The sequence below is a fragment of the Centrocercus urophasianus genome, unplaced genomic scaffold (genome assembly GCF_019232065.1).
Source record: "Centrocercus urophasianus isolate 14NV4802_14NV808 unplaced genomic scaffold, USGS_Curo_1.0 seq_11, whole genome shotgun sequence".
NCBI classification, from domain to species: Eukaryota; Metazoa; Chordata; class Aves; order Galliformes; family Phasianidae; genus Centrocercus; species Centrocercus urophasianus.
In genome coordinates this window covers 16131874-16156462 of record NW_024884253.1, presented here as the reverse complement: position 1 = coordinate 16156462, position 24589 = coordinate 16131874, and the positions used below count along the sequence as shown (strand labels likewise).

The 24589-nt window shown below is 39.3% G+C and overlaps 1 protein-coding gene across 3 annotated transcripts; it reads left to right on the top strand.

Annotated features, from left to right (window-relative positions):
* The first annotated feature begins 6315 nt into the window (after window positions 1-6315).
* On the top strand, window positions 6316-23110 carry EBAG9 (estrogen receptor binding site associated antigen 9). 3 transcript variants are annotated; one of them, XM_042839917.1, is made up of 8 exons: window positions 6333-6415; window positions 11012-11186; window positions 12120-12217; window positions 16302-16380; window positions 16515-16673; window positions 18171-18278; window positions 19219-19310; window positions 22584-23110. In XM_042839917.1, exons 2-8 carry the CDS (start codon window positions 11154-11156, stop codon window positions 22702-22704), a joined length of 690 nt encoding a protein of 229 aa, XP_042695851.1. In that variant the 5' UTR covers window positions 6333-6415; window positions 11012-11153; the 3' UTR covers window positions 22705-23110. The 3 variants fall into 3 exon arrangements, with proteins under 3 accessions (XP_042695853.1, XP_042695851.1, XP_042695852.1); XM_042839919.1 differs by lacking the exon at window positions 11012-11186 and having other exon boundaries at window positions 6316-6415; XM_042839918.1 differs by lacking the exon at window positions 6333-6415 and having other exon boundaries at window positions 7992-11186.
* Window positions 23111-24589: the final 1479 nt, after the last annotated feature.

Below are 24589 nucleotides of genomic sequence, written 5' to 3'. Positions count from 1 at the left end.
CTCTGTCTTTGCACTTATTCACCATTGCAAAATATACTGAGGTATCCCCAAAAGTTTTAAGTTCAGAGCAGTTCACTGACCTGTGTAAACGTATTCCACTTTTTACTCCTTTGGTCTGGAAAAGCTGAGAAGCACTTCAAATGTGATTTTCTACCACTTTTGAGGATCAGCCTTTTAATGAATCCTAATGATGCAGTTTCCACAAAGAGAAATGCTGCTTTGGTTAAATACAAGCAGAATTTATTAGTCCCATTACAGGTATGATTTGGTAGAATATCAAACCCTAGGAATCTACAGTAGAAATGTCAGTAGCAGTTACCAACTGTAATATTTCTTTGTTAATTTAGTTCAAAATATCCTCACATCTAGTTAACTGGTTTCGTAATTTCTTCACATGCATTTTATTCTGAGATAAGTTTCTGCCCAAATCCTGGATCAGACTTCTAATATTTGAGTATTTCAGATTAGATTTCAAAATACCTGTTGACATTTTTTCGCAAGAGGGTATTTCAGCAAATAGCCAGTGGGTGGAAAGCGGCCTGTTCTCCCTCTGAGAAAAAGATCAGAAAGAATATTATCTTTGTCTAGTTTTTACCTGTTGACATGATGTGGCTTAAATGCTTCCTCACTGCCATGAAATAAAGAAAAATTGATGAAAACTGTATTTACTTCATTTCCTAATTTCCTTTTTTAATTGCTGCCTCCTCTAGCCTATACCTGTTAGTTAACCAGCTGCTGTTTCACTACCACCATCAAAACTTAGATTTAGATGTCCCTACACAAATTTAATCAAGACAGTAAAGTTTTTCTTAAGCTAATATTTAATTTAGTCAGATTTTGGGAACTCAACACTGTCAACATCCATACAGTCTTAACACACAGTTGCTCAGTTAAGAACCTGAGTTTTGAAGTTTCTGATCTATGAGCATAGGTATTTTACGCTGCACTGATTTATTTTTAAATGAGAAAAGGGAGGATTCATGATTAAGCCTTTTTAGTTAGTTAGTTAGTTAGTTTGTTTGCTCTTTTTCCTGCTAAACTCTTTCCTCAGGTCTAGAATAATTATTCTTGAAAAGAGTCAATTTAATCTGGCAGAAGATACAAACAGCATTTTCATTAAGAAAAATCCCCATCATCACAGGCTGTAGTTATCCTGCATTACAGTGGATCTATTCCAGTGTATACAAAGTTTAAATTTCTCTCTTCCATACTATCAAAGTAAAGTACATTTTGTTTCATTTTTTGTAAGCAGAAGAGAGCAACCTGCAGCAGGCTTTCCAGAGGAGCTGAGCGTGCTGCATCCCTGGAGGCATTCCAGACCAGATAAATGGAACCCTGGGCATCCTGATCTCATGAGAAGCAAGCCCACGGTGGGGGAGGCAATTAGAACTAGATGATCTTTAAGGTCTCTTCCAACCCAGGCCATTCTGTGATCCTATAATTCAATGATCTTACCAATAGGTGAAAATTCTAATACCAAATATTGATGTATGAACAGCATCATGATCCACACCCACCAAAAAAATCCACAAAACATTAGAATTAAAATCTTCTGTCTTTAAAATCTTGTCTCCCTAACAAGACTTTGTACCTAATTTTTCCATGCTGTGAACTATCTTTTTCATTTCCCTAAATTCAAATCTGTGAAACATACATCTATTTGCAGGCTTGCACGTGTGTATCCACACACATATTTTTATAAAGCAACGTGCTATGTACTTAAGTATTTAGAGGATTTGAAGTCAACAGCATTCCTAGGATCCACCTTCAAAGAACTTGAATATAGTGTATAGAATTTTTACCTTAACGAGAAGCATAAAAAAGGCTGTGAATGTAAGTCAGGCAAGGTTACTTAATAACTAAATCATACAGGATGGAAAGAGAGCTTTTCATTTTAGCAGTGAAGTGATAAATTGGTTGTATAAAGGTCCTATTAACCTATCTCTATTTTGCAGTTGTGGAACTGTTGTTTGTTTATTTTATGCATACGTTTTCTCTATTAAAATCAGTATTAAAGACTAGAGCCAACATGGAACATCATCATCTACAATACATTTTAAATTGAATTTAAAAGGCAATATTCACATCTGCTATTAAAAACTACTCAACTTCAACGAAGTGGCAGCTACAGAAGCTCTTAAGTGTTATAACTGTAGATACAATTATGGATGCTGCAGTTATATCTATTCACAGTTCTCTGTACATGCTGGAGTTACCCCACTGCAGCTAAAAGCATGCTGAGGCACTCAACTGGTAGCTAGAGGAAGCCAGTATTTAGACAACAGAACAGAAAGCTTAAATCCCCATGAGATCTGAATCCCAGTTACACCTAGCACTTATTGATGGGATTTGCTTCCTGCCAAAAGAGCAGCAGCAGCTACTGCTTCCTTTAGGATGTGGCTGAATCAAGGCTAAACTTTTCTCTGGGATAACTTAGAGCCTAATAGTTATATCACACAGTCAAGATCTAAATATCATATAGATTCTTTATTTGTGAAAGAGATGGGTTGTTTACCTCCTTCCCAATCCTACAAAACACAAGTATTCTCTCACTTTTAATCTGCCTCATGGGAGAACGATCTTACTGACAGGCCATAGTCTTTTCTGTTGAGTCTCATGGGAAAAGTAAAATTGCAGTACTTACATACATTTTTGCTACTATTAAAACAAACAAACAAACAAACAAAAAAAAAAAACCTAATTGAGAGAGCAAGAGGAGTCTGTCAGAGCAAGTCTGCCTGTCTGTGCAGCCCAGTGATTAGCTCACTTACATGGCAGGGACAGAGAAAACTGAGTTCTGGTATACCTCCAGCACTGATTTTGTATGCTGAACCATCATCAGTAAACAAAGGAAGGAAGGAAGGAAGGAAGGAAGGAAGGAAGGAAGGAAGGAAGGAAGGAAGGAAGGAAGGGAGGGGAGGAAAATTTTTAAGCATCAGGATAAAGGTGCACATTCTTTATTCTTTGCATTCTTTACAGTGCTGAATAAATCAACCCACCTTTTTCAGCCTGAGGAACATATTCCTTAGAGACTGGGCTTCTGCCTGCAGAGGTCCTGTTGGCTGGCCAGGCTCCAGTTTGAAGATTGGTGCCTAGAAGAGAGATACCAAAAGGAATCAAAACCTGAGATCATTCTCAGGGGAGCAACTAAAAGTGTCCATTCAGCAGAAAACCAAACTTCTGCCTGCTCTGAGCACTCTGAGCTCAGGAAGATTTGGGCAGCCATTGCAACTCCTTGTCCTCTCTTGGACACTGTTTCCAAACAAAATTTTGCCTTTTCATAGTTTCGACTATGATTTTATATATAACACATGCTTGTTAAAAGTTTGTTGAATTTTCCCAACACAGACTCTTGCCAAAATAGTAATTTTTTCTATCCAGCATTAATAGACATGAGGGAAAGAATTTAAGGTATGTTGGCACAAGCAGTGAAGAGCATGGCCTGAAAGACCTCTGAAAGAAAAGAGGCTTTCAATTACTTGCCTATGTACTTTGGAAAAGGGACACATTTTTATACACACTAGAATACATGTTTGCATTAACCTAGGCAAACTCTTTGAACTCCATAGATTTTATGAAAAATATGTGCTCAAGAATAGCACAAAAGAGTGGAAAATATATGTAATGATGGAACTGCCTCCTGTCATTTAGAGTTCCAAGACAGTTAATGAATTTTCAAAGAGTAACATGAGAATTTATAACAGCAATATAGAAATTTGCTCCCAAATTTGGTAGTAAAAAATCTTCAATTTTCTGTTTGAAATTGTAAAAACTGTACTTCACTAGAATCAAGACTTGTTGAGGGTAAAATCTCTTCCAAGAATGTAAAACTTGAGCTACTGCACAATTCAGCAGGTGTGTAACTGAGGAAAGGTACACACAGATATAAAAACTAGTGATTCATTACTTTAATAAATGAAAGAAGAGTGAGAGAGGGCACACAAGTAAATTAAGCATATATATCATATGAAAGAGAATTAATATTGAAAAAGAAACTATCCCTTTTATAGACAGAATGAAACTACAAAATGTAAATACGTATGTGAGTGTCAGGAAGGCTTATCTCTAATATCTATAAAATTAAAGAAAAACATTAATTTCAATAAATTTATTTTCAAACTTTATGTTTACTGCAGAAGTACTACATTTGCTGTGGCAATGAAATACGTGACAGTCAAGATCTCTTTGGGAAAACTAAAGGAACCAAAGGAATTCTCTTAGTTAAAAACGTAGAGCTAAGGTTAATGACATCTTTAAAAGAGAAGTATTAATTTCTGAAAATATTTATTCTAGAAATGAAGTTATGTTTATATTTTTCTTGAATTTGAAGTTGTATAATTATATTTTTACAAAGACAATTATTCTTCATTAATGGACCAGTCAACAAAAATTAATGGCAATTTATGGAATTTTTCCCATTAGAGCAATGGGTTCGTTGTGCATTCAGGAAGATTGTGTGGGTGAGACATTCTGGCAGTCTGATATTAAGTGTGGGTGTTAATCTGCATATTTTAAAATGCTTCATTCTCAAGTGTAGCTTATTCCCTACTGAGTATGTAGACTGTAATGCTCAAAAACTGAATATGTTCTCTAAACAAAGGCTGGCTGTCCTCCTAATCTGACCTCTCACAGCATGCCATGCTTGTGATTTTGCTTTTATGTGTAAATGCAAGTCATGATTGCTTTGCAATTTCTACTTCTTCATACTGAAAGCTATTCTGAAAGACGCAAGTCCTTGCTGAATAGATTGTTTTGAAAAAGTGCTTAGTATAAAGACAGTATTGCATGTATTGAGTATCTTTTACTGAATGCAGGTACTGCAGGCATTAAGGGTGACAGGCCCTGGAGGGCACTAATGGGCCTGCCCATCCTCACTAGGGCCTCTACCAGCCTCCTACCTATTGTCAAGTTCTTCTTTAGAAGCTGTTCCTCGCTGAGTATGAAAACTTAACATTTATTGGTGAAGGATGTGTTTGAAAATAACTTCATCATTTTACCGAGTGGTTTAAAATAGATTGCAGCACGCACCCTCCCAGTCCCCTGTGATATTTCTTCTTTGGCCTAGTCTTGATTTACTCCATGCAAAGTAAAACCTGCAGAGGAGTCTGAACAAAGCTGGTGAAGGGTCTGGAGAACAAGTCTTAAGAGTGTCTGAAGGAACTGAGATTGTTTGCTTTGGAGAAGAGGAGGCTCAGGGAAGACCTTATCAATCTCTCTAATGACCAGAATGGAGAATGCAGTGAGGTGGAGGTCAGCTTCTCTTCCCGGGTAACAGCGATAGGATGAGAGGGAATGGCCTTAAGTTGTACCAGGGGAGGTTCAGATTGAGTGTTTGGAAACATTTTGTCTCAGAAAAAGTGGTGAGGAGCAGGCTGGTGAGGAGGTGGTGGAGACACTGTCTCTGGGGATGTTTAAGAAACAAGGAGACACTGAGGGGCATGGGTTAGTGGGCATGGTAGTGATGGGTTGATGCTTAGACAAGATGACCTTAGAGGTCTTTTTCAACTTTAATGATTCTATGATTCTGTTTTGAAACCTTACAGGTATTAGCAAGCAGGAAAGTAGGAAAGACACTCAACAGAATGAGGAACTGAGATGTTTTAACCAATGACCCGAAGACTGGAAGAGGTGCAGTGCTTCCTCTAACAAGCGTGCTTTGCTTCATCGTTTCCTGGTAGATCCCCTTGTTTTGCTGGCTTTTAAAGATGCTGTTATTTATTATCTGAGTTTTCACTAGAGTGGTACAGTAGCTGTGATCCGATTAGATGCCAACTAAATATCACCACATTCGACATCAAAGCCCCTATTTTTTTCTTTTTGATTGAATGGTGTTTCTGCCATGCAAACCTTGCTTCAGTGATTCATAACATTACTTCTTAACTTTGAATCTTTCCCATCCCAAAGAACGCTTTTGCAAGTAGCCAAATTAAAAAATCGCAAGAACGGAGGGGGGACAGTTTTGATGTGTTCTCCTCTCATTCCACCTCTAAGTGAACTAAATAAAGAAAACGCCGCATTTATTTATCGCAGTTCCCCGAAGCGATAAAAGCTCAAATTCCCCAGGGGCCGCGCAGCCGCTGCGGCACTAGGATCAAGGCAGACAGGCCGCCGGCGAGACTGCGGCACGGGGCAGTTCAACTCTTTTCCTCCGGGCCGCCGCTGAGCGGCCACGTCAACCCGGCCCCCCTTAGCAGAGCGAGCCCGACGGCGCTGGTTGGCGGGGCGAGGGGAAGCGGCGCGGCCGGAAGGGGCGGCTTCGTCGCCCGGGTGACAGGAGGCCGACATGGCGGCGCGGGAGGCGGCGGCGCAGCGCTGCGTGCCGAGCTTTGAATGAAGGGCGGCCGGAGGCTGCGGGAGCGGCCGCCTCGGCCCCTGGCGCTCCGCGCCTCCCGGAGAGCCCTCCCCGCCGGGGCAGGTGAGCGGGGAGCTTCCTTCACCGCCGGGTGCCCGCTTCCGCCTCGGTGCCGGAGGGCCCGGCCTGGGGGCCTTCCCGCCGCGGGGCCGGCTCTCTCGGTCCTTCCTAAATAACGCCTTTCAGCGCCCCGACGTCCTGGCTCCGGGCCTTGTCCGGCGACGGTCTGCCCGGCTGGGCCTGGGGAACGCGGGCCCCGCGGCCGCCCGTGCGCCTGCCTGCTGGAGTCGGGACGGCGCTGCGCGGGGTGTGCCGCGGGCCGGGAGCGACGTGAGGGCTGTGGGAATTGGCAGACGTTAGCAGGAAGGGAAGCGTCCTGGCACATCTGTGCGGTTCACATCTTTTTTCATTGCAACTCCAGTGCGTGGAGATGCCTAGGCTGAAGTTTTCTTTTATTTCTGCTGGCTGACAACTCATGTAAAAATGAATGTAAAAGTTGTAGTGTAGTATGGCTTCAAAGGGCAGCACATCTTTGAAAGACACACAGAAGTTAATTGCTCCCATCTGGTTTCTCTGCTGGCTCCGGGAAAAGCTTGGCCCTGGTTTGATCTGTGGGATAGGTGGTCACTTCTGGACGTGAGTTTGTGATGCCTCAGTTGGGTGTCTGATGAGAAACAACATGGCTGGTGCTTTATACTTGTGGATATGCTGGAAATAGCAGTGAGCTGTGTGAAGGTTTCTTCAAGCCTGATCTTGTCCTGTAGTGTATCTTGATTGTAAATATTTGGTGCTTGCTGAGGCAACAGGTGTTACAAGATGGCATTGTGGCACTAACAAGAAGAGTGTGTTAATCAATGATTTCTGGCGTTCAGTGTAGATGTGGGTAACTGACGTCCAGGGTGACCAATGAAAACTGGAGTAGAACTGGGGTCTCTTGAACTGTGGTCTGAGAACTGTAGTGCTGTGAAGGGGTTTACGTGAAGTAGTGCATTGTGTCTAAGACTTCAAGTCTGAGCAGTTATGGTGTAGTATCATGGGATTGTACAGCTTCCATCTTTGTGTTCTGTGTGCTGTTTTTTCAGAGGACAGTAGCATATACAGATAATGAATTTGACTGACTAGTTAGCAGATGCATATTTCTAGTTTAGTTAATCTTGCCTTAAAAACAGGAGCTGAAATCTTCAGGAGTTGATATTAACATGATAGAAACTATACTCGGATTCTTGGAGAGGAAGAGTTGAAATGAGGTGGTATTACTATAGAGGCTCTATTGCTCTAGGAGTTGTAGGTCTAAAAAGAGAAAAGTATAAGCTCTGCTCTTTTAACATTGTCTAGGAATAGTTTAGGAATGGCTAACACATTCTGGTTTTCTGTCTCAAATTAGAGAGATAAAATTTAGCTTTAGTATCCTCTGCAGCTCCTGGTAGTCTTGAAATATCTTCTTGGGTTTGAATACCTTGGATGATTGTCTCACTTCTATTAATCATAGGCATATTAATCTCTCCTAGATTCCCTGTAATTTCATGTTTGGTGTGCTTGCACTGGAAGATAGAATATCAGTGTTAAAACTGCAGTTTCTTGGGGACAGCCCTCTAACTGTATGTAGGCAGATAGAGGAGATACTTCCTGTTTGTTTTTTTTTCTTTGGTTTCTGCTTCTCTCTCTATTGCCATAGTAGCATGGCTACAAGATTGAGTCATGTTGCCATATAATCAATCAATTTATCTGAAAAGGTAAAGTCATTGTTTTCCCTTCTGCGTTGGTGTTCCTAATATTATGTTTCTGTATAAAGCAATTAAAAAAAAAAAAAATTGGCCTGGAAGAGAGGAGTGGAACCTCTTCAATAGGTTACAGGGTCATGGTTACTCTCTGAAATGCAGATCCTGGTAGTGACTTTCAGTACCTGACTGAATGCCTTTTTTAAAAAATACACTGTGCATCTCGTACTTTACACAGTTTGGAGGAGGCCTTTGTGCTTGAAAATAAACTTTGTTTTTTTAAGTTCTGTCTACAAATCTTGAGATTCCTTCTCCCTGTAAACCTACTTGATCATCTTTGGACTGGTGTGGTGATACTGTTTAAGATTTTATACAACATGGGCTTTTAGAGGTACTATCCTTGCCACTGAAGCTGCACAAATCATGTGGTGCTTATTTGATTTCTACTGGTTGGTTGTTTTACTGAAAGCATTCTGGTTCTGTGATGCCCTTGTTTTGATACTGACACCTGTGAGCACTCAAGGGCATGTTAGTCTTTTGTATGAGGAAATGGTTGTGTTTTGCTTAAGGAGGGTGAAGTTTTTTTTGTGGTTATTCATGAGGTTATGCAGTTGGTGGAGGAAACGTTCGGTTTCAGTGAAGTTATTTTTAATTTAGTTTAGACTCTTTCCCTTGGCTAATTATCTGTATTTAGTGCAAGTAAATGCTGCTGTTTCCAAGCTGTCTTCATTCCAGAGTCACAGATGAGCTGATATGAAAGAAAGCGCAATCTACTCACAAAGCAATGATAACTCCCATTCTGGCCATCTTGAAACCTGTTCTCGAACTCCTCTACCAAAACAGAAGGCACAGCTGCATGTTTTTTTGCTGTTCACAGTACTGTGCTTAGCCAGTGTGTCAAAAGCCATAAATTTATTTGCCATCACTTGAGTTAGTGCTGTGCCCTGTGTCCCAGTTCCAGCCCAGGTGTGTTCCTGGCTCACCAGTGTTCCATTGGTGCTGAGGGCCTGGCTCTGGTGGGAAGAGCTGCCGCCATGATAATGTGAGCAGGGGGCTGCTGCAGTGTGAGTGGTGCTGGGCTGCAGGCAGCCCATAGCCCACAGCTTGGACGTGCCTGGTTTAAGTAGTATTCGTGTGTGTAAGTAGGTATAAAAGAGGAAATGCTACTGCAAGCAACAAGGTGCTTGTTTTATAGTGATGGCCGATGAGAAACTTGTTTACTGTGCTTTGGTTGCCTAATGGCTGGGCTGTGTGTGCCATGCTGCAGGCAGCCTCCTGGCTGCTGTCAGTGCTGCCTGTGCTGAAAGCAATAGGTGATGTAGAAATGTTTCAGTTGAGTAAATTTCTGGGCTTTCTCTCCCTTCACTGTATTAGTTTTATGGATCCATAAACTGTTTTCAGGGATTAGTTGCCCTGTGCTTCTGACTTGCCTCTAATGTGTTTAACGTCTTGCTACCATGGTTAAATCTTTTCAGTGCACGCCTTCCATGTGAACAGTTGCTGTAACTTTTTACCAGTAGAAGGCAGCATGAGCTATATGAGTCAAACTCCTGCTAAATTGGGGAACTTCTACAAAACTGTTGCACTGGCTGCTAATATTAATTAGGATTCATGGTTTAATTAATATCTTTTTTTATTGGAGCTCAGAAGTTCAGTTACCAGTAAGCCTTCTAAATGTTACACATCAGAAGCAATCTTGATAATGGGAGGAGGAAAGCTCTATCCCATTTTACCAATGGGAAGCTGAAGCGTGAGGTGTGAAATGCACAAAGCTGTGTCAGGCTGACAACTCAACCAGATCTTCTGAATTTTAGTTCAGTGTTTTACCTCTGCCTCCGTCTATTAAGAAATGTTCCAGGATTCTTGCTGGAGTGCTGCCAGTCTGTGTTCTTTCTTTGTGCTGTACGTGGCTTTCTATCTTTCCAGTACTGGAGTAAGACTGACAGCAGAAAGAATGAACACTTTTGTTTTACTTATGAGTCTAATGTCATTGTATCAGATGTATTCAGTTTGCACCAAGCTCAGAAAATACAAAGATTCTTTGTACCTTTGTGTTTGTTCGGTTGTGTCTGAATATGAAATGATTGCTCTTTTAATTTTAGGCAGTGCTTAGAACAATAATGCAGATGCCCTAAGTGCTATTTTAGATGCCTGGGTGTAATGCTCTACTTGTCCTAATCTGTAACCAAGTGGTTGGTTTAAGAATCATTTTACATAGCTTTTGACATATAGCTGTAATTAATTCATATATACCACTTCATATCTTAATTAGCCATATAAAGTCTACACACATTGATGAAAGTACTTTTTAAAGTTGAATGAAATCGCTGTGTCTAGTTCTTCCTTCTTGTTGCCAAAACTGGGAGTCTGATAACTTCCAGTGTTGCGGGATTTAACTGGGGCAGCTGCAATTAAAGTTTAGAGAAGAGGAAGGCAAATGGTACTTTCTGTCTTGAAGGGCTTGGTGCTGCCATAGTTGAAGTGAAATGCAGCTCAGACATGAAGGCAGCACATGGTTGTGTCTCCTGCTCATTCAGCACAGCTGATGATCGCTGTGGTATCCTGCTGAACAGACATGTGGGTGATATTGGAAGCCTGTTCATTCATGAGTAGAAATGCTCTGGGAAAAATGCATTGATTTATGATGACTAATTCTTGTCAGCAGTCAACTTTTTTCTGAGCTACGGCTTGGTAGTATGGCCTGTAATTTAGTGGTTACTCAGATGCTTCAGCCTTCTGTTCTACAGTAAAAGGGCCCATTTATTTGGTAGCAACCCTGTATAATTTTTCAGCAGCAATAATTCCTTCTCTGTGCTGTATGTACCATATTACTACAGTGTTTAGTACTAGTTAAGACACCTAGCAAATGAGCACCAATAAAGTAAATCTAAGCTCTGTGTAGCTCACAAAACCATTATGTACTTTTTAATAAAATCCTCAGGGCAATATTGGAGCAGCCTACCTAATGATCCACCTTCCTGACTCTTCCTAACATAAAGCCTGGAATAATAAAAGTGATTTAAATGCCATAGCATATTTGAAATCAAGCTGTTCTTCCATGGAATACTCATGGCCTGAGGAAAATGTCACAGGCTGCCTTCTCTACTCACCAGGAGGTATGTTAAATTTGCAAGAGAAAATGTTGTTACAACTGTAGCTGTATATAATTAAAAACTGTTTGTGAAGCCTAATCTCTTCTTTCTTGCTCTGAAATGTTCACTTTTAAAAGAGAGAAAGAGAATCCTTGAATATTATTTAAGGGATCCTTGCATATTATTCTAACTTGTTTGCATTGTGCTTGTGCTTGAGGGGATCTATTGAAATAAATGCAGTATGATGAGTTTAAATTATCTAGATTGTCAATTTGACACTTAAAAATAGCAGCCAGAATAAGTGGTTCCAGCCAAAGGTCAGTTTTTGCTTATCTGAGTTTCCTAGCATGATCTGGTTCGGCATAGGGTCACTGATGAATCTGGGAGATTAACTTGTGCTGTAGTGCATGTGGGATGAACAGAATCTGTCACTTCTGATGAGTTTTTCAATGACACTGGTAGCTAAAATAGTGTTTGGTCTCGTCACACATCTCCAATTAAAATAACTGTAAAATTTAAGCCATCAGCTCTGGGTTTTCACTCAATGTTGATTTCCTATTCATCTTTTATTTATGTAGGCAAGACTTGGTTAAGGAAGTGTGAGCTTTTTACTGGTCATAATTCTTCTTGCATTGTTAGTGTCTAAAGTACATCAGCTGTACAATCACTGCCATTGACAGCAAGTGCTTCTCCTTCAAAAATATCTGTAATTGTATCTTTACCTATCATTGCCTGCAATTTGTTTAAAGACTGTGTTCATTATGTGCTTGTGTTATCTATATAATTGACACGTCCAGATAGGAGACAGAATCTGTTCCAGAAACCTTTTCCCTTATTTGGCAGTAATGTAACTTCACAGAATGCCCCGTTTATGAGCAACTAAGGAAATGGCTTGAAGGACTGTGTAAGGGTGTATGATGTGCTACATCTAACTTTTTTTTTTTTTTTCTTTTGCAGGAAGGGTTTCTCACCATGGCCATAACACAGTTTCGGCTCTTTAAAATCTGTACTTGCCTGGCAGCTCTGCTTTCTTTTATTAAAAAGTTAATATGCAGGTAAACTTAATTTGGTGGCTTAATTTGGTTACCTTTTCTGTTTTAATTACAGATTCTTTCTCTTCTTTCCTTCTCCCTAGAGCACACACACCTCTTTTCCTAATTCTGATTTTGCTACTAATTCAGACATAGAAAATAAGTCAAATTCATTCTTTAATCTGCATATTCCTTTGGAACTTAAGAGTCTGTGTAGTGCAGTTATGAGTCAGTGTGTTTTGTGTTATGTTAGCTCTAATGATTAACGTTTTCTGAATAGGAGTGACAGGGTTTAAAAATTGCTTATTAATGCTGTCCTGTGTCAAATGAATGAAAATTGTCCTCCAGCTTTTAAAAAGTATTCAGTGAGTGGTATTTTGTTTTATAATAGTTCAGTTAATGGCAGCATCCACCTGGTCATCAGTCAGTGGGCTTTCATTATAATGAAATGTAGCTGATTCTTTTCCTGCTTTGACAAGAAACATTTTATTGAGATTTCTGGGTTCTTCTGCCTGTTAAAGATTCATTCAGATGTTCAGAGGGCAGTGTTTAAAGTTCAAAAGAATTTTTTTATTCCCTCCGTTTTCTTTGTGAAAATGCTTTATGCCTTACAACAGTAAGCAAAACCACGTAGTATTCTTCTGAGTTGTAAACTCATGAATGCAGAAGTGTAGTGTCTAGAAGCATTAAAACAATAATCAAGATTAATAGTTATGAAGGGTTCAATAGGAACCCTCTTGAAGTTCTAGGAAGATAGATTTTAATGCTGCATATGACTTCAGAGAAGTTAGCTTTGTAATTTGAACTCTAAAGTGAATCAAGAACACTGGCCTTTCAAGTTTTCAAACACTCAAAAATAGCAGCCAACTGAGCTGCTACAGTATATGGACCTTTACTGAACACAGTAGCAGCAAATAATTGTTTAGCAGATGTAATGACAGTACTTTTTTCTTTCCCAACTTCTGGATGATTGTAATAATTGAAATGAGCAGGTGAGGAAGTGATTGGGAATGAAAGACAGCAGAACTCTTAGTAACAATTAGTTGAAAGAATGAAAAATTTGAAATGTTCACATATGCATGTAAGTGGATCAAGTTGTTTCAGTCCATTAACCACAGATAATTTTCCATTTTAATGTCAGCTCTGGAGCATAGTTCAATAAATCCTGTTTTCTTATAATGCATCCCTGCTTATGGATATACCTGATAACCAGTAAATGTGATTGAATGAAATGTGCATTTTAATTAGATGGATATGAGCTTGTACCTATTTGAATTGCATAGTTTTAAATTAGTTCTTAATTTTAGCAAGTGCTTTCAGAGATTCTTCATCTTTCTAGTCATCAAACCTACGCATTGTGCTTGGCAACTTTTTAGATTTTTCTTTTTAATGAAATGCTTTAAACCTTTGTTCCTAGCAAATAATAGGTATAAATAAAATATAAGATGAAATTTTATTCTGTTTAAGATCTCAAGTTATTTCATGCTGTGGACAAACATCGATGCTGCTGGGTAGTAAGGGTAAACAAAACCAAGAAATGTTGAGACATTTGACCTTCAGAGCACTAATCAGGATCTGTCTAATGTTGCTTGGGAGGCAATGACAGTTACTTTTTTCTTTTCCAACTTCTGAATGATTGTAAAAATTGAAACGAGCAGGTGAGGAAGTGATTGGGAATGAAAAATTATGTTCCTATAAGCATGGTGTGCCCTTCCGAGAAGGACTGGGGATATGTAGCCTCCTTCGGTGCTGCTGTGTGTGGCATACTGTTTCCTGTGTTGCACAACAGAAGTTGCTTCTTCCCTCTTCATCCTTGTCAGTGTTATAACTTTTGCTAGATTGGTGTTATGAACCACTAGTTGGAGTTATTAGCTTGACTTCTGGATCATTTCAGTAAGGAGTTGCATCAGCTGAAGTGCTGGCTTAGAAGACTATTAAAGAAAGGCATGTTGTACAAGTTTAAAGGAGGATGTTTCCAGACTTGTGTTTCCTATAGACACAACAGAATCAACTCAGCCTAAGAATCAGATGTTCCTGGTGTGTTTGAGGGGGTTTTGTTTTTCCTTTGGTCATGTATCTATTGGAGAAGATTAAAACAGATCTTATGTATTTGCATATATAAAGGCAAAGAGGCCAAAGGAAAAATTAAACAGAAAAATGCATTGCTGTTTACACTGCAGTAGTGTATTACCATTTGTATGAAGACATCATTTTTTCCAAGGGCATCATCTGGAAATGATGTGTTGAAATTTAGTTGCCAAAGTAATATTTTTGTTAGGAACCTGCTCAGGGATTGAATCTGTGTGCAAACTACATAGCACAAAATTAGATTGTACTCTGTCTTGGTTGTTGTACAGTTGGTCACTGCTTTTCTGTTCTGTATTTGTTTTGATTTCTTAACATAGGGGAGACTTTAAGTCTGCTAGATGTCTGTGAGCTTCCGTCTCAAAGACTGAAGACTTAAAGTGGTTATGGGGGCTGCTCTGAAAGTAATGCCTCTTACTTCATTATCTTGACCCACGATGTCAGGGGTGGATGTTGGTAGTACAGCAGTAGAGTCTGAACCTTGCCACCAATATGCCACTACATGTTGTTGCTCTGTGACAAATGGCAGCAGAGGGGCACTGACAAAGTGGTGTCTGACGTGCAAGTGCATTTAGAGCAAAGGTGTGACACTGAATTCTCCCAGGCATAGAAGAGGCACCCATTGACATTCTTTAGCACATCCTGAACACTTATGGGGGCCAAAGAGAGGTTGTGAGCACAGTGAGGTGGTGGATGATGCATTTCAGCAGTGAGAGTGGGTCACCTCCACTGGTACAGGTTTTTATAAGTGTGGCATGCACGGTGTTGTTCATTGTTGATGAAAAAGCACAGCTAATGATGGTGACTGTGCTGAAAATTAGTATTCTGTAGCTGAGAACTTGCTCTATTGGATAGTGTTATTGTGCTCTTTGTTTCTGTTGTATTACTGTAAAGATTTTCAGGAACTTTGGTAGATGAAATTATGCTGGTGTCCTCTTGAGGAAACCTTTATGTTTCAGCCTGTCTTTACTCCTAACCTATGTCAGCTTAAAATAACAGTTTCTAAATGGGCTAGAGTTAATTATATCAAGTGAAGATTTGGTAATAGCATCTGATCTTTCCTATGGAAGATTCTGTTGGGCCTAAAGTAGGAAAAATGATAGTCTTATAACTCACCAGTATACAGTAGAGCAATTACATGCAATTCAGCTCTTCTGACATGATGGTGGAATGTTCTATAATAGTAAAAACTATGGTTTTGATCTCCAAATGTTAGCTTCGCTGCAATAGTAGCAGTAATCACATCTTCACTCTTCCATGACCATCTTGTTACAGGAGTTTGCACTTTCAGGGTCTGAATTTCATTCTCTTGTGTTATAAGGTTTTAAAATGTAGCAAATGTCAGCTAAGAATATTTTGGGTGTTACTGTGATCTTTGAGTGTTGCCATTAAGTAAATATCTGCATTTATTAGCAATGCATTAGTGTTAATTTTCAATTAAAATTACCTAATACAATTGCTAAAAAACTATTGCTGAAAGAATGTTCTTGAAATAAATGTATTGAACAGAAGCTGTTGACTTGTATAATATTTTGCTATCTTTATTTGGATTCTGAAGGAAAAAGGGCTTGAGAGGGGCTTTAAATAAAGCAACTCAGCAAGCAGTTTGTTAAACACAGATCAGTAGAAATATTTCTCAGCTTCCAGTGGAAATGGTAATCTAGAGCTGTAGTATTTGCTTCTTAAGCACTGACAATCTAAAAATTATAACCAACTATATGCAAATAACTGATTAAATATGTCCCTTTTCAAACAGTCATGGAAACAAAGGAGAAGCAATTCTTAAAGAAATATGAACAGTATATTGCACTTTGATATTCATGTGAACACAACTTTAGGAATGAAATTCCTTTGTTTAGCAGTCTCTGACTAGCAGTTAATACTAGGATAGTTTAAGCACTTAATGTTTTAGCCATGACTGCAGTAGTGCTGTTCTCAGACTCCCCTTTTTTTTTTTTTTTTTTTTTTTAAACTTAGTGCTCATGTTTTCAGAGCTTGGAGGAATCCTACATTTTTCTTTCAGGTCTGGAAGAGGGCGAAAGTTAAGTGGAGACCAAATAACTTTGCCAACAACAGTGGATTATTCATCTGTTCCCAAACAGGTAATTGCTTCAGTGGTAGGTGACTTATCACTTTAAGTGATTGTCTGTTATGCCAGTTCTACTGTCTTAGCAAGATACAACAAGACAAGTTTTTACTTGCAAATAACATTAACTTTTACTGTTCACTTCTCCAGCCAGAAGTAGAAGACTGGTCTTCATGGGATGAAGATGCACCTACCAGTGTGAAGATTGAAGGTGGCAATGGTAACGTGGCAGCTCAGCAAAATGCTGTGGAACAAATGGAACCCGATTATTTTAAAGATATGGCACCAACTATAAGAAAAACTCAAAAAGTAGGTATAGAGCTTTCAACTGTACTTACTGAGGGCTTTAAGATAGGCTATCAGTAAATTGGCAGCCTACATACAGTACTGCAGGCAAAATTGTGTTGCCTTGTTGAAATGAGGATAGTAATTTAACCCATCCACTTAAAATGCTGATTCTGACTCAGATGAGATTCTAGTTTGTGTTTACATCTTCTGTTATAATGTTCTTGGAAATTTATTATGAACTTCATAGTGTGAGTGTTACAGGAAGTATAAAGGTGAAAACCCTCAAATCACTTCTAGTTCTGAAGCCAGAACCCCTGCACTAAGCTACCTTCCATACCTTAAAGTTATTTCAAAAGAGACATTCTGTGTCCTGCTCATACTGATGTTTGGCATGGTAACTGCTGTTTCAGAAACTAGTGGTTGTTTTGTCAGTTATTGAAGCAAATGGTATTAGGGAGCTGATATTTCAAAATAGTTTGCTCTTCAAAGATCAGATTTTGTTATGGAAGCAAGTCTGAAGAGTGTCTCCACAATAGCATCCACACTATGAACTTTTCTGTTTTGTTTCTGTATTGAAATCTAGTTAGGTACATACAGGTCTTTGAGTTGACTGAAAAACTTTTGCACCAGATCAAGCTGCCCAGAGAGGATGTACAGCCTCTTTCTGTGTAGGTTTTCATAACTCAACTGCATAAACCAGAGCTAATGACGCTTTGAGCAGGATGTTGGACTAGAGACCTCCTAGGTCCCTTCTGACTTTGATTCTCCTGAGCTTCTATGAACTGGAGATGACACTTACCCACTTGTTTCATTTGGCCTACTTTACCTCTGCACTGCTTCCAGAAGACATAGATCTCAATTTCTTTTACTGTGCACACACTCATACCTGTGGGTAAGTGCATGTCTTGAGGTCAAAACAGATAAGGGAAATGTGAACTTAGCAGCCATGTTAAACTTGTTAGCATACCTTTCAAGAGGAGCATTAGTGCTCATTTTTCTGCCAAATTAGTACAGAGCTTTACCAGTTGATAGGATAGCAAGTTGCATTTTGACTGTTGAAGCTTAGGTTGTCTGCACAGCAGTGCTGTTGATGAACCTGAGATAGCTTGTGTTCTAAATCAGTTTAGTTGTTCAGTGCTACCCCCAAGTGTACTATCTCACTTTGACCAATCATGAAAATGGGATTTTTCCAAGGAGTGTCTAATGTAATTACTAGCTCATGAATACTGATGAGATGTGCTAATTGGATCTTGTTTTGTGCCCCTTCTGTGTTTTAATACAATCTGTTTTCATGTGACTTAAGTAACAGCTATTGGGTGGAGGAGGGAATTCTTGTGTCTTGTGCATTTTGCTTCTCCTGCTTGCAAGTTGATTCAGCTGTACAGCTTCCAGAACCTGAGCAGATTTGAGGCAGTGCAGTGTTGTATGGCACTGCTTTCATAGGCACAGACCTGTATGGTCTCCAGGGAATCTTTGACCTATCTCTTTTTTTTTTTCTTTTTTGTTGTTGTTCTCCAGATAGTTATTAAAAAACGAGAGCCTTTAACTTTTGGAGTTCCGGAAGGAAACGCAGGATTCTCTAGCAGATTAGCAGCTACACAAGATATTCCTTTTATTCACCAGTCTGTAAGTGCACTCAAAATATTTATCTGTTATTTGACAGGTAAATGACTGTCTAAGAATATTCTGTGTTGTGGGGAGCAAAAGGAATAGTTGTGGAATAAAATAAATGCTTTTTACATTGAGTATTTGATTCAAACTAATGAAGTGGTTGATCTAATTTTAACTAACTTTCTCTGTTGTGAAGCTTAACAGACCAATGGTTAAAAAGTAGGAAGTTTTAAAGTGCCTGTTTACTAGCAAATCCTCTAAACCAATGGACTATGCATTTTTTGGACTTCACACAGTAAGTTCCTAGTGAAAGAGTAGAGTTTTTTTTTTTCTAGAAAGCCTCTGGGTTATCTTAGCTTTATAATCTTGTACCGATTTTTAACCTTCTCCTTCTCCCTTCTCCTTCTGTAGAGTTTGTCTTTGGAAAGTCTTCTAATTTTACTCCTTAACAAACAACATCTAGAGGGAAATGCTTGCTTTCTTCTGCCTTCTTTAACAGTGTTCTGTTTAACACACTGGATGAAAGATCCAGGCAGAAAGCAGTACAGAATGGTCATACTGCTTTCTTGGATTGTCATAATGAAAATAATTCAGGACAGGACTTTGTTGAAGAAAAACATCGTTCTGAGGATAATGGACAAATGTGGATATACGTGTTGGTTTGTCTATGCAACTCCCAGAAGTCCTTAATGCCATCTGCTTAACTTGTCTTCTCCTTCCTAAAAATGCACTGTAGTGCTTCCTTCTTTCCTTTGTTCACCAGCAATAGAATCTAAAGATTTCTGCTAACAATATAAAGGCAAAAAAAACATCAGTTTTAGAACAGGGAATAACAAATTCGTGATAACCGAAGGTATCTCATATATTTCTGGAAGTCTGAAGCATCAAGGTTAAAAATAAGTGCTTTTTCTACCTTTTTGTCCATGTTGTTAGAGCTTTTCTTGTTTTGTTTCAGCCTGAATTGGGAGATTTGGATACTTGGCAAGAAAATACTAATGCCTGGGAAGAAGAGGAAGATGCTGCCTGGCAGGCGGAAGAAGTTCTTAGGTAACTGAAAATTGTGTAGCACCACATAAACTTTTTTAATGTTGAAGAATCAAGTGCAGGTTTGTTTGTGATAGTGCTTTTCTAGTTCTCTGTGTCTTACAAAACTAGTGTGAATACCTTATCTGTTTTCTTCTGTTTGCTTTTCCCTTTTAAGAAGTTGAAAGAGTACGAATGGTAACAAGATACAGACTGAATTTAAGCTAATTGCACACAATGTTTTGAATTGGCAGTGACTTCTGTTTCTCTGTTTTATTTCAAGCTTTAATATATAGTGATGTAATAGTGGAAGTTATGTGATGATGGATTTTGTTGGGTTGTTTGTCTTCCAAGGACTGCCTTTCTTGTCAGGAAAAGTGGCAGGCTCAGTAAGATCTTTAGTATCAAAAGCACAGTCCACTGAGGCAGTGGTGCACCAGACATAGCCAATGAAAGACAGTGGGACTGGGAAATGAAATAACTTCTGCTGTCTGCAGAGGCTGCATTGTATTTTAGTGAAATCTTGCCGCGTTCCATTAAGATCTGTTTTTAAGACTATTAGAAACAAGTGATTAAGCTTTCCCAGGCACAGACTTGTCCTAGAGAATTTACCTGCTGCTAATAATCTAGTATGTGCATGTGTCAGTGTATTTCTGGAGTGATAATGGTCTGCGTAGTCGATTTTCATGGGATGGCCAAAGGCGTATTGTTTGCTATGGTCATGTTCATGCTCTAGAATACAGAGTGAGAGGGACCACTTATGTGGGAATAGCAGTGGCATTTTCCCCTGACTCTGTTTTTCAAATTTCTCATCTTACTTGATAGAAACTGTTGTAAAGATTTGAGCCTGACATATTTTTACAACTGAAAGGCTTCGGCTCAAGTTGTGAACTTCCAGACTTCCTACTCTGCCCCACTGAACAGTATTGAGCTTTACTTGCTTTAGCAGGGAAGTATAGGTGTCAAATATTTCAGGTAAATAGAGTATGCTTAGAACTGTGTGTTTTGCATATCTCTTGGCCTGCGATGAATGGCTGCCTCAATACAGCTGATGACTGTGTGAGTTCATCCCAGCTGTGTGAAGAAAACTGTTGTTCTATTCACAACACGCTGAGTTAGTGTTTTTCTTTAATTGAGGAAAATGCTGGCTGATTTTTAGCAAGATTGGTAGGAAATACCTTCTGGATTTACAGTCTGTCTTGCAGTAGACATCTGTGGTGTAATTAACATCCAGAGTTTTAACACATAACTTTAGAACATGACAGCCCTGGCTCTATTTTTCAACAGACTGTAGTAAAGAAGCGATCTGGAGTCTATTCTTAATGCTAAGAGACTGAGTCTTGATCTACAAAATGATCTGTAGTTTGTCATAGGCTTTCTATTGAGATGATCCTGAGAGGTGGTAACTTCATGTTGAAAGTTTGGAATAGAGTTCAGAGAATAATGGCCAAGTGGCAGAGCAGAGGAAAGGTGATCACTGTGTGGTATGCTGCATGTATTTATTTTTGGTGACTCTGTATCACCTCCAGCAGAAGCTCTCTACTCATCTGGACTTTATTAAAGTCTAGTAAAATTACTCAGCCAGCAGAGGGCATGGAAACCTCACACAGGAATCTGTGTAGTGTTCTGCCTTGTGCAGATCATGTGGTGGGGAAGAAGACACTGCCTGCTTGACTCTCTTTACTTTGCAACAGCAATTGCATAGAAGAATTGCTTAGCATTTCATGTGGCTCTATGGAACTTCACTATATCTATGTGACTCTTCCCTTCTGACTGGGAGGTGTAGATCTTGCTGTAAATTACAAGCTTCTTCCATGGCAGCAGAGCAGTTTATTAGAGAATAGGAGAACTTCTGTCAGTTAATTTAATAGCAGTCCCTCTCCTCCTACCACTGTCAAACACAAAAATAATATGTAGTCTTTGTTTGAAGTTGTGTGCTCAGTTTGTCTGTAACTGAAAATCTACTGAAGCAGGTTATCTCAGTGCAGCCAGCTTTAACTTTTCTGTTTTACACGGTTGAATGCATGTGTGCAGCTAGCAGATTTGAAAGTAAACTCCTTGCTGCTGTATCTGTCTAAGGAACGGGGGCTGTTCAGTCTGGGGGAGAGGGGGCTGAGGGGAAACCTTACTGCTTTCCAATATCTGAAAGGTGCTTCCTGTGATGTGGGGTTGGTCTCTTCTCACTGATGACAGGTGACAGGATAAGGGGAAATGGCCTCAAGTTGCACCAGGGTAAGTTTAGGTTGGATATCAAGAGAAACTTCTTTACTGAAAGGTTGGAATAGGTGGTTGAGTCACCATCCCTGAATGTGTTTAAAGACTGTTTGAATGTGGTGCTCAGGGACATGATTTAGCAGAGGGTTGTTAGAATTAGGATAGTATGGTTGGACTCAATGATCTTTAAGGTGTTTTCCATCCTGAGCAATTCTATTGTATGATTCTATTAGATTTCTTCATTCTCTTTTAATTAGTTGCTCTTTATTCTTATCAAATCTTTATGAAGTTTACTCTTTCCCAATGAATGACGCTTTCATTCTTCTTTTTTTTTTTTTTTTTAATTGTAAAGTCACTCTGCAAGCAGCTTGGCCATTTTTTTTTTTTCTCTAATAAGGAGAATGTTGACTCCGTGCTACTCAGTAATGTGTTCCCTCTTGAAAGGGAAGTAGAAACTGGAAACTCGTTTCTTCAGATTCTCTGATCTGGCAGCTAGTAACATTTGCTGTTTAGCATTATTTCTTATCACTGCTTGAAAAAGACACACAACTGAAGACTTTCTTATTATTTTCTACTTCCTTAAAGGCTGTATTTGTATTGAACAATAGAGCACAACACAAATCCTGAGCATGTGAAAGGGAATGTTAAGTAACCTCATCTGATCACAAGGAAGACGTCTATAGCAGTTGTGTATAAAAAGGATGGCTGCAGGTGCTTCTGCTGGCGAAAAGGCGAGGCACAAACTTCATGTTCTGAGTTGAATCATGTTGATCTGAATTTGAAAAGAAATGGGTAATTTCATTATTAGACAGATCTTCCTAATTAGTTCTAGTCTGATACTTGCACTAATTTGCTTAATCTTTGAGAATTTAGTTGCTTTTAGATTGTAAAATATTTTGAAGAAATGTTATTGTCTAAGAGTAGATTATCCTGAGAAAAGGACTTCAGTGTGATGAAATACTAACTCTTCTGAGACTAACTACAGTTGACTAAGGCTCTGTTCTTTATTAGTTATAATAATGTATTTGTTAACTATGCTGAAAATAGGACTCCTTCAGCAGTTCATTTTTTCTCTAATTACAGACAACAGAAGTTAGCAGAAAGGGAAAAAAGAGCAGCAGAACAACAACGAAAGAAAATGGAGAAAGAGGCCCAGAGGTTAATGAAAAAGGAACAGAACAAAATTGGTGTAAAACTCTCCTAACAGTAACCAGGCATCGGTGGAAGGATTCCACTTCTACAACATGCATACTGGTATTAATTTAAGTATTTCCAGGACTTCAAGTCGCTGCTTCGTTTCAGTGCATTCTTCAAGTCATCTTGGAAGCCAGAATTCTCCCCAAATATCTTGAACTACTAATAGGTAGTTCTTCAAGGGAAAAAAACAAACCCAAAACCATACAAAATCATGCCTTGATGGAATGAAATTTCCTACAATAATTCTATTCCAGTACCCTTCTTTGCAGCAAACATGATTGAGCAAAAGTGATTGAGAGACACTCTTAATGAACAGCTCCAGCTGAGGGAAAAGAATGTAAATATTCTGTGGTGGGGAATCTACTGTATTGTCTGTGCTTACCTGAAACATGTAATTAAACAGTTTTAAATAATCTTTTGCTTCCTACCTGATATGAGTGTCTGCTTTTTCTTTTTTTTTTAATAAAAGTATTTATACATTTAGAATTATCCATTAGAGATCATACTGACCTGGACAGATGAGAAGACCTTGTTGTGGATGACCTTAAGTGTACTCCTGGCAGTGTGTGCTTTGGTGGAGGAAGGGTTATAGATGAGCTCTTAATTGGATTTCCCATCTTTTTGTCTCTTGCAGCTTCCTGTGCTGCCATGCCTACTGACAACACTGCAGTGGCTGCAGGCAGTGGCATTGCTGTATGACAGTGGTGCATTCTGTTCATCTGTTACAAAGGCTGATGCGAGCATAGGGGAGTAATTCATTTCATTTGTGTTGGTAATTTTGCATTTCTAGCACACTGCTTTACTTCCTACAGCTAGTAAAGATGTAGACTTCATACTCATGGCATAGGTAGTGTAATTGGGGAAAAAAGTCTTCATATTAATAAAGCTAGTGTGGAAGTTCGTAGTTCTGTTAACAGTGTTTCTCAGATTCCTTCCGCCATGGCAGAGAACTGAATGTTGGGTAAAGATCAGAGCAAGGTTTTTACCTGCTGTGTGTTGGGAGCTGTGCAGCCTCTCCCTGAATGCAACTGAATGCTTTCTCAGAACTGCACAAGGTGTTTTTAAAAGCTGGAAGCAACTTTGATGTTATTATAGTGTTAGCTCTGTTTTTTAAACAGCACATCTAAAAAACACTGCTGCTAAATGGAGCCTGCCATAGTGTGGTTGAAAATCAGTTCAAGCTGTTGGAATTTTAAACATTAGAGAGGTTTGTGCTGCTCTGTTACCTTCTTGCTACAAAAGGAACCTGGGCAGTCACAGTGAATGTTTCTCCTGGACATGAAGATCACTTTCTCTAATATATGATGCTCCATTTCCTCACATTTTGAAATAGGACCAAAGCATTTTCCATATTGTTTTTTTCAGTCACAACAGGAGACATTTAGGAATAATGGAAAGCCACGTTTGTATGAAATTCATGGAAAAAGGAAGCCTATTAATATTAATTTTGGCCCTTTTGTCATACCTAATTAAAGAGAAAAGCGATTGCTGCCATTGAGTACTTGCTATGTGCTGCCCCATCATTCCTTCTCTTTGTGGCTTACTGGTAACAGCCCAGCTCTCAAAAGCTGCAAAGCAATGCACAGTACCATCAGGCCTCATGAGATCTCTTCTGGCCCGGACTGCAGAGGAATCTTGCTTGGCTGTAGGTGAGAGCAAGGGGGCAGCAAGGTTTCGGTGGCTAGAGATATTGCTGGAAGTTTGCACGGAGCCAATTCCACCATGTCCACCTGATGTCACCTCTTCTTAGGAACAGATCTCAAGTTTTGGGCACGGAGAGTTTATGGCTTGAGGGCCACAGTGCATCTCAGTGTGTACTTGGGACTTCGCAGCTCTCGGCCATGTTGCACAAAGCCTTCTAGATTTCTGTGAAATGCCAGGAAGCCTGATAC

What these genes read in the sequence shown, in the direction of transcription:
- EBAG9 (XM_042839917.1), top strand. Translation starts at nt 11,154, where the DNA reads ATGTCACAGGCTGCCTTCTCTACTCACCAGGAG. An exon ending in ATTAAAAAGTTAATATGCAG is followed by an intron (nt 12,218 to 16,301) that starts GTAAACTTAATT and finishes TTTTTCTTTCAG; the next exon opens with GTCTGGAAGAGGGCGAAAGT. An exon ending in CTATAAGAAAAACTCAAAAA is followed by an intron (nt 16,674 to 18,170) that starts GTAGGTATAGAG and finishes GTTGTTCTCCAG; the next exon opens with ATAGTTATTAAAAAACGAGA.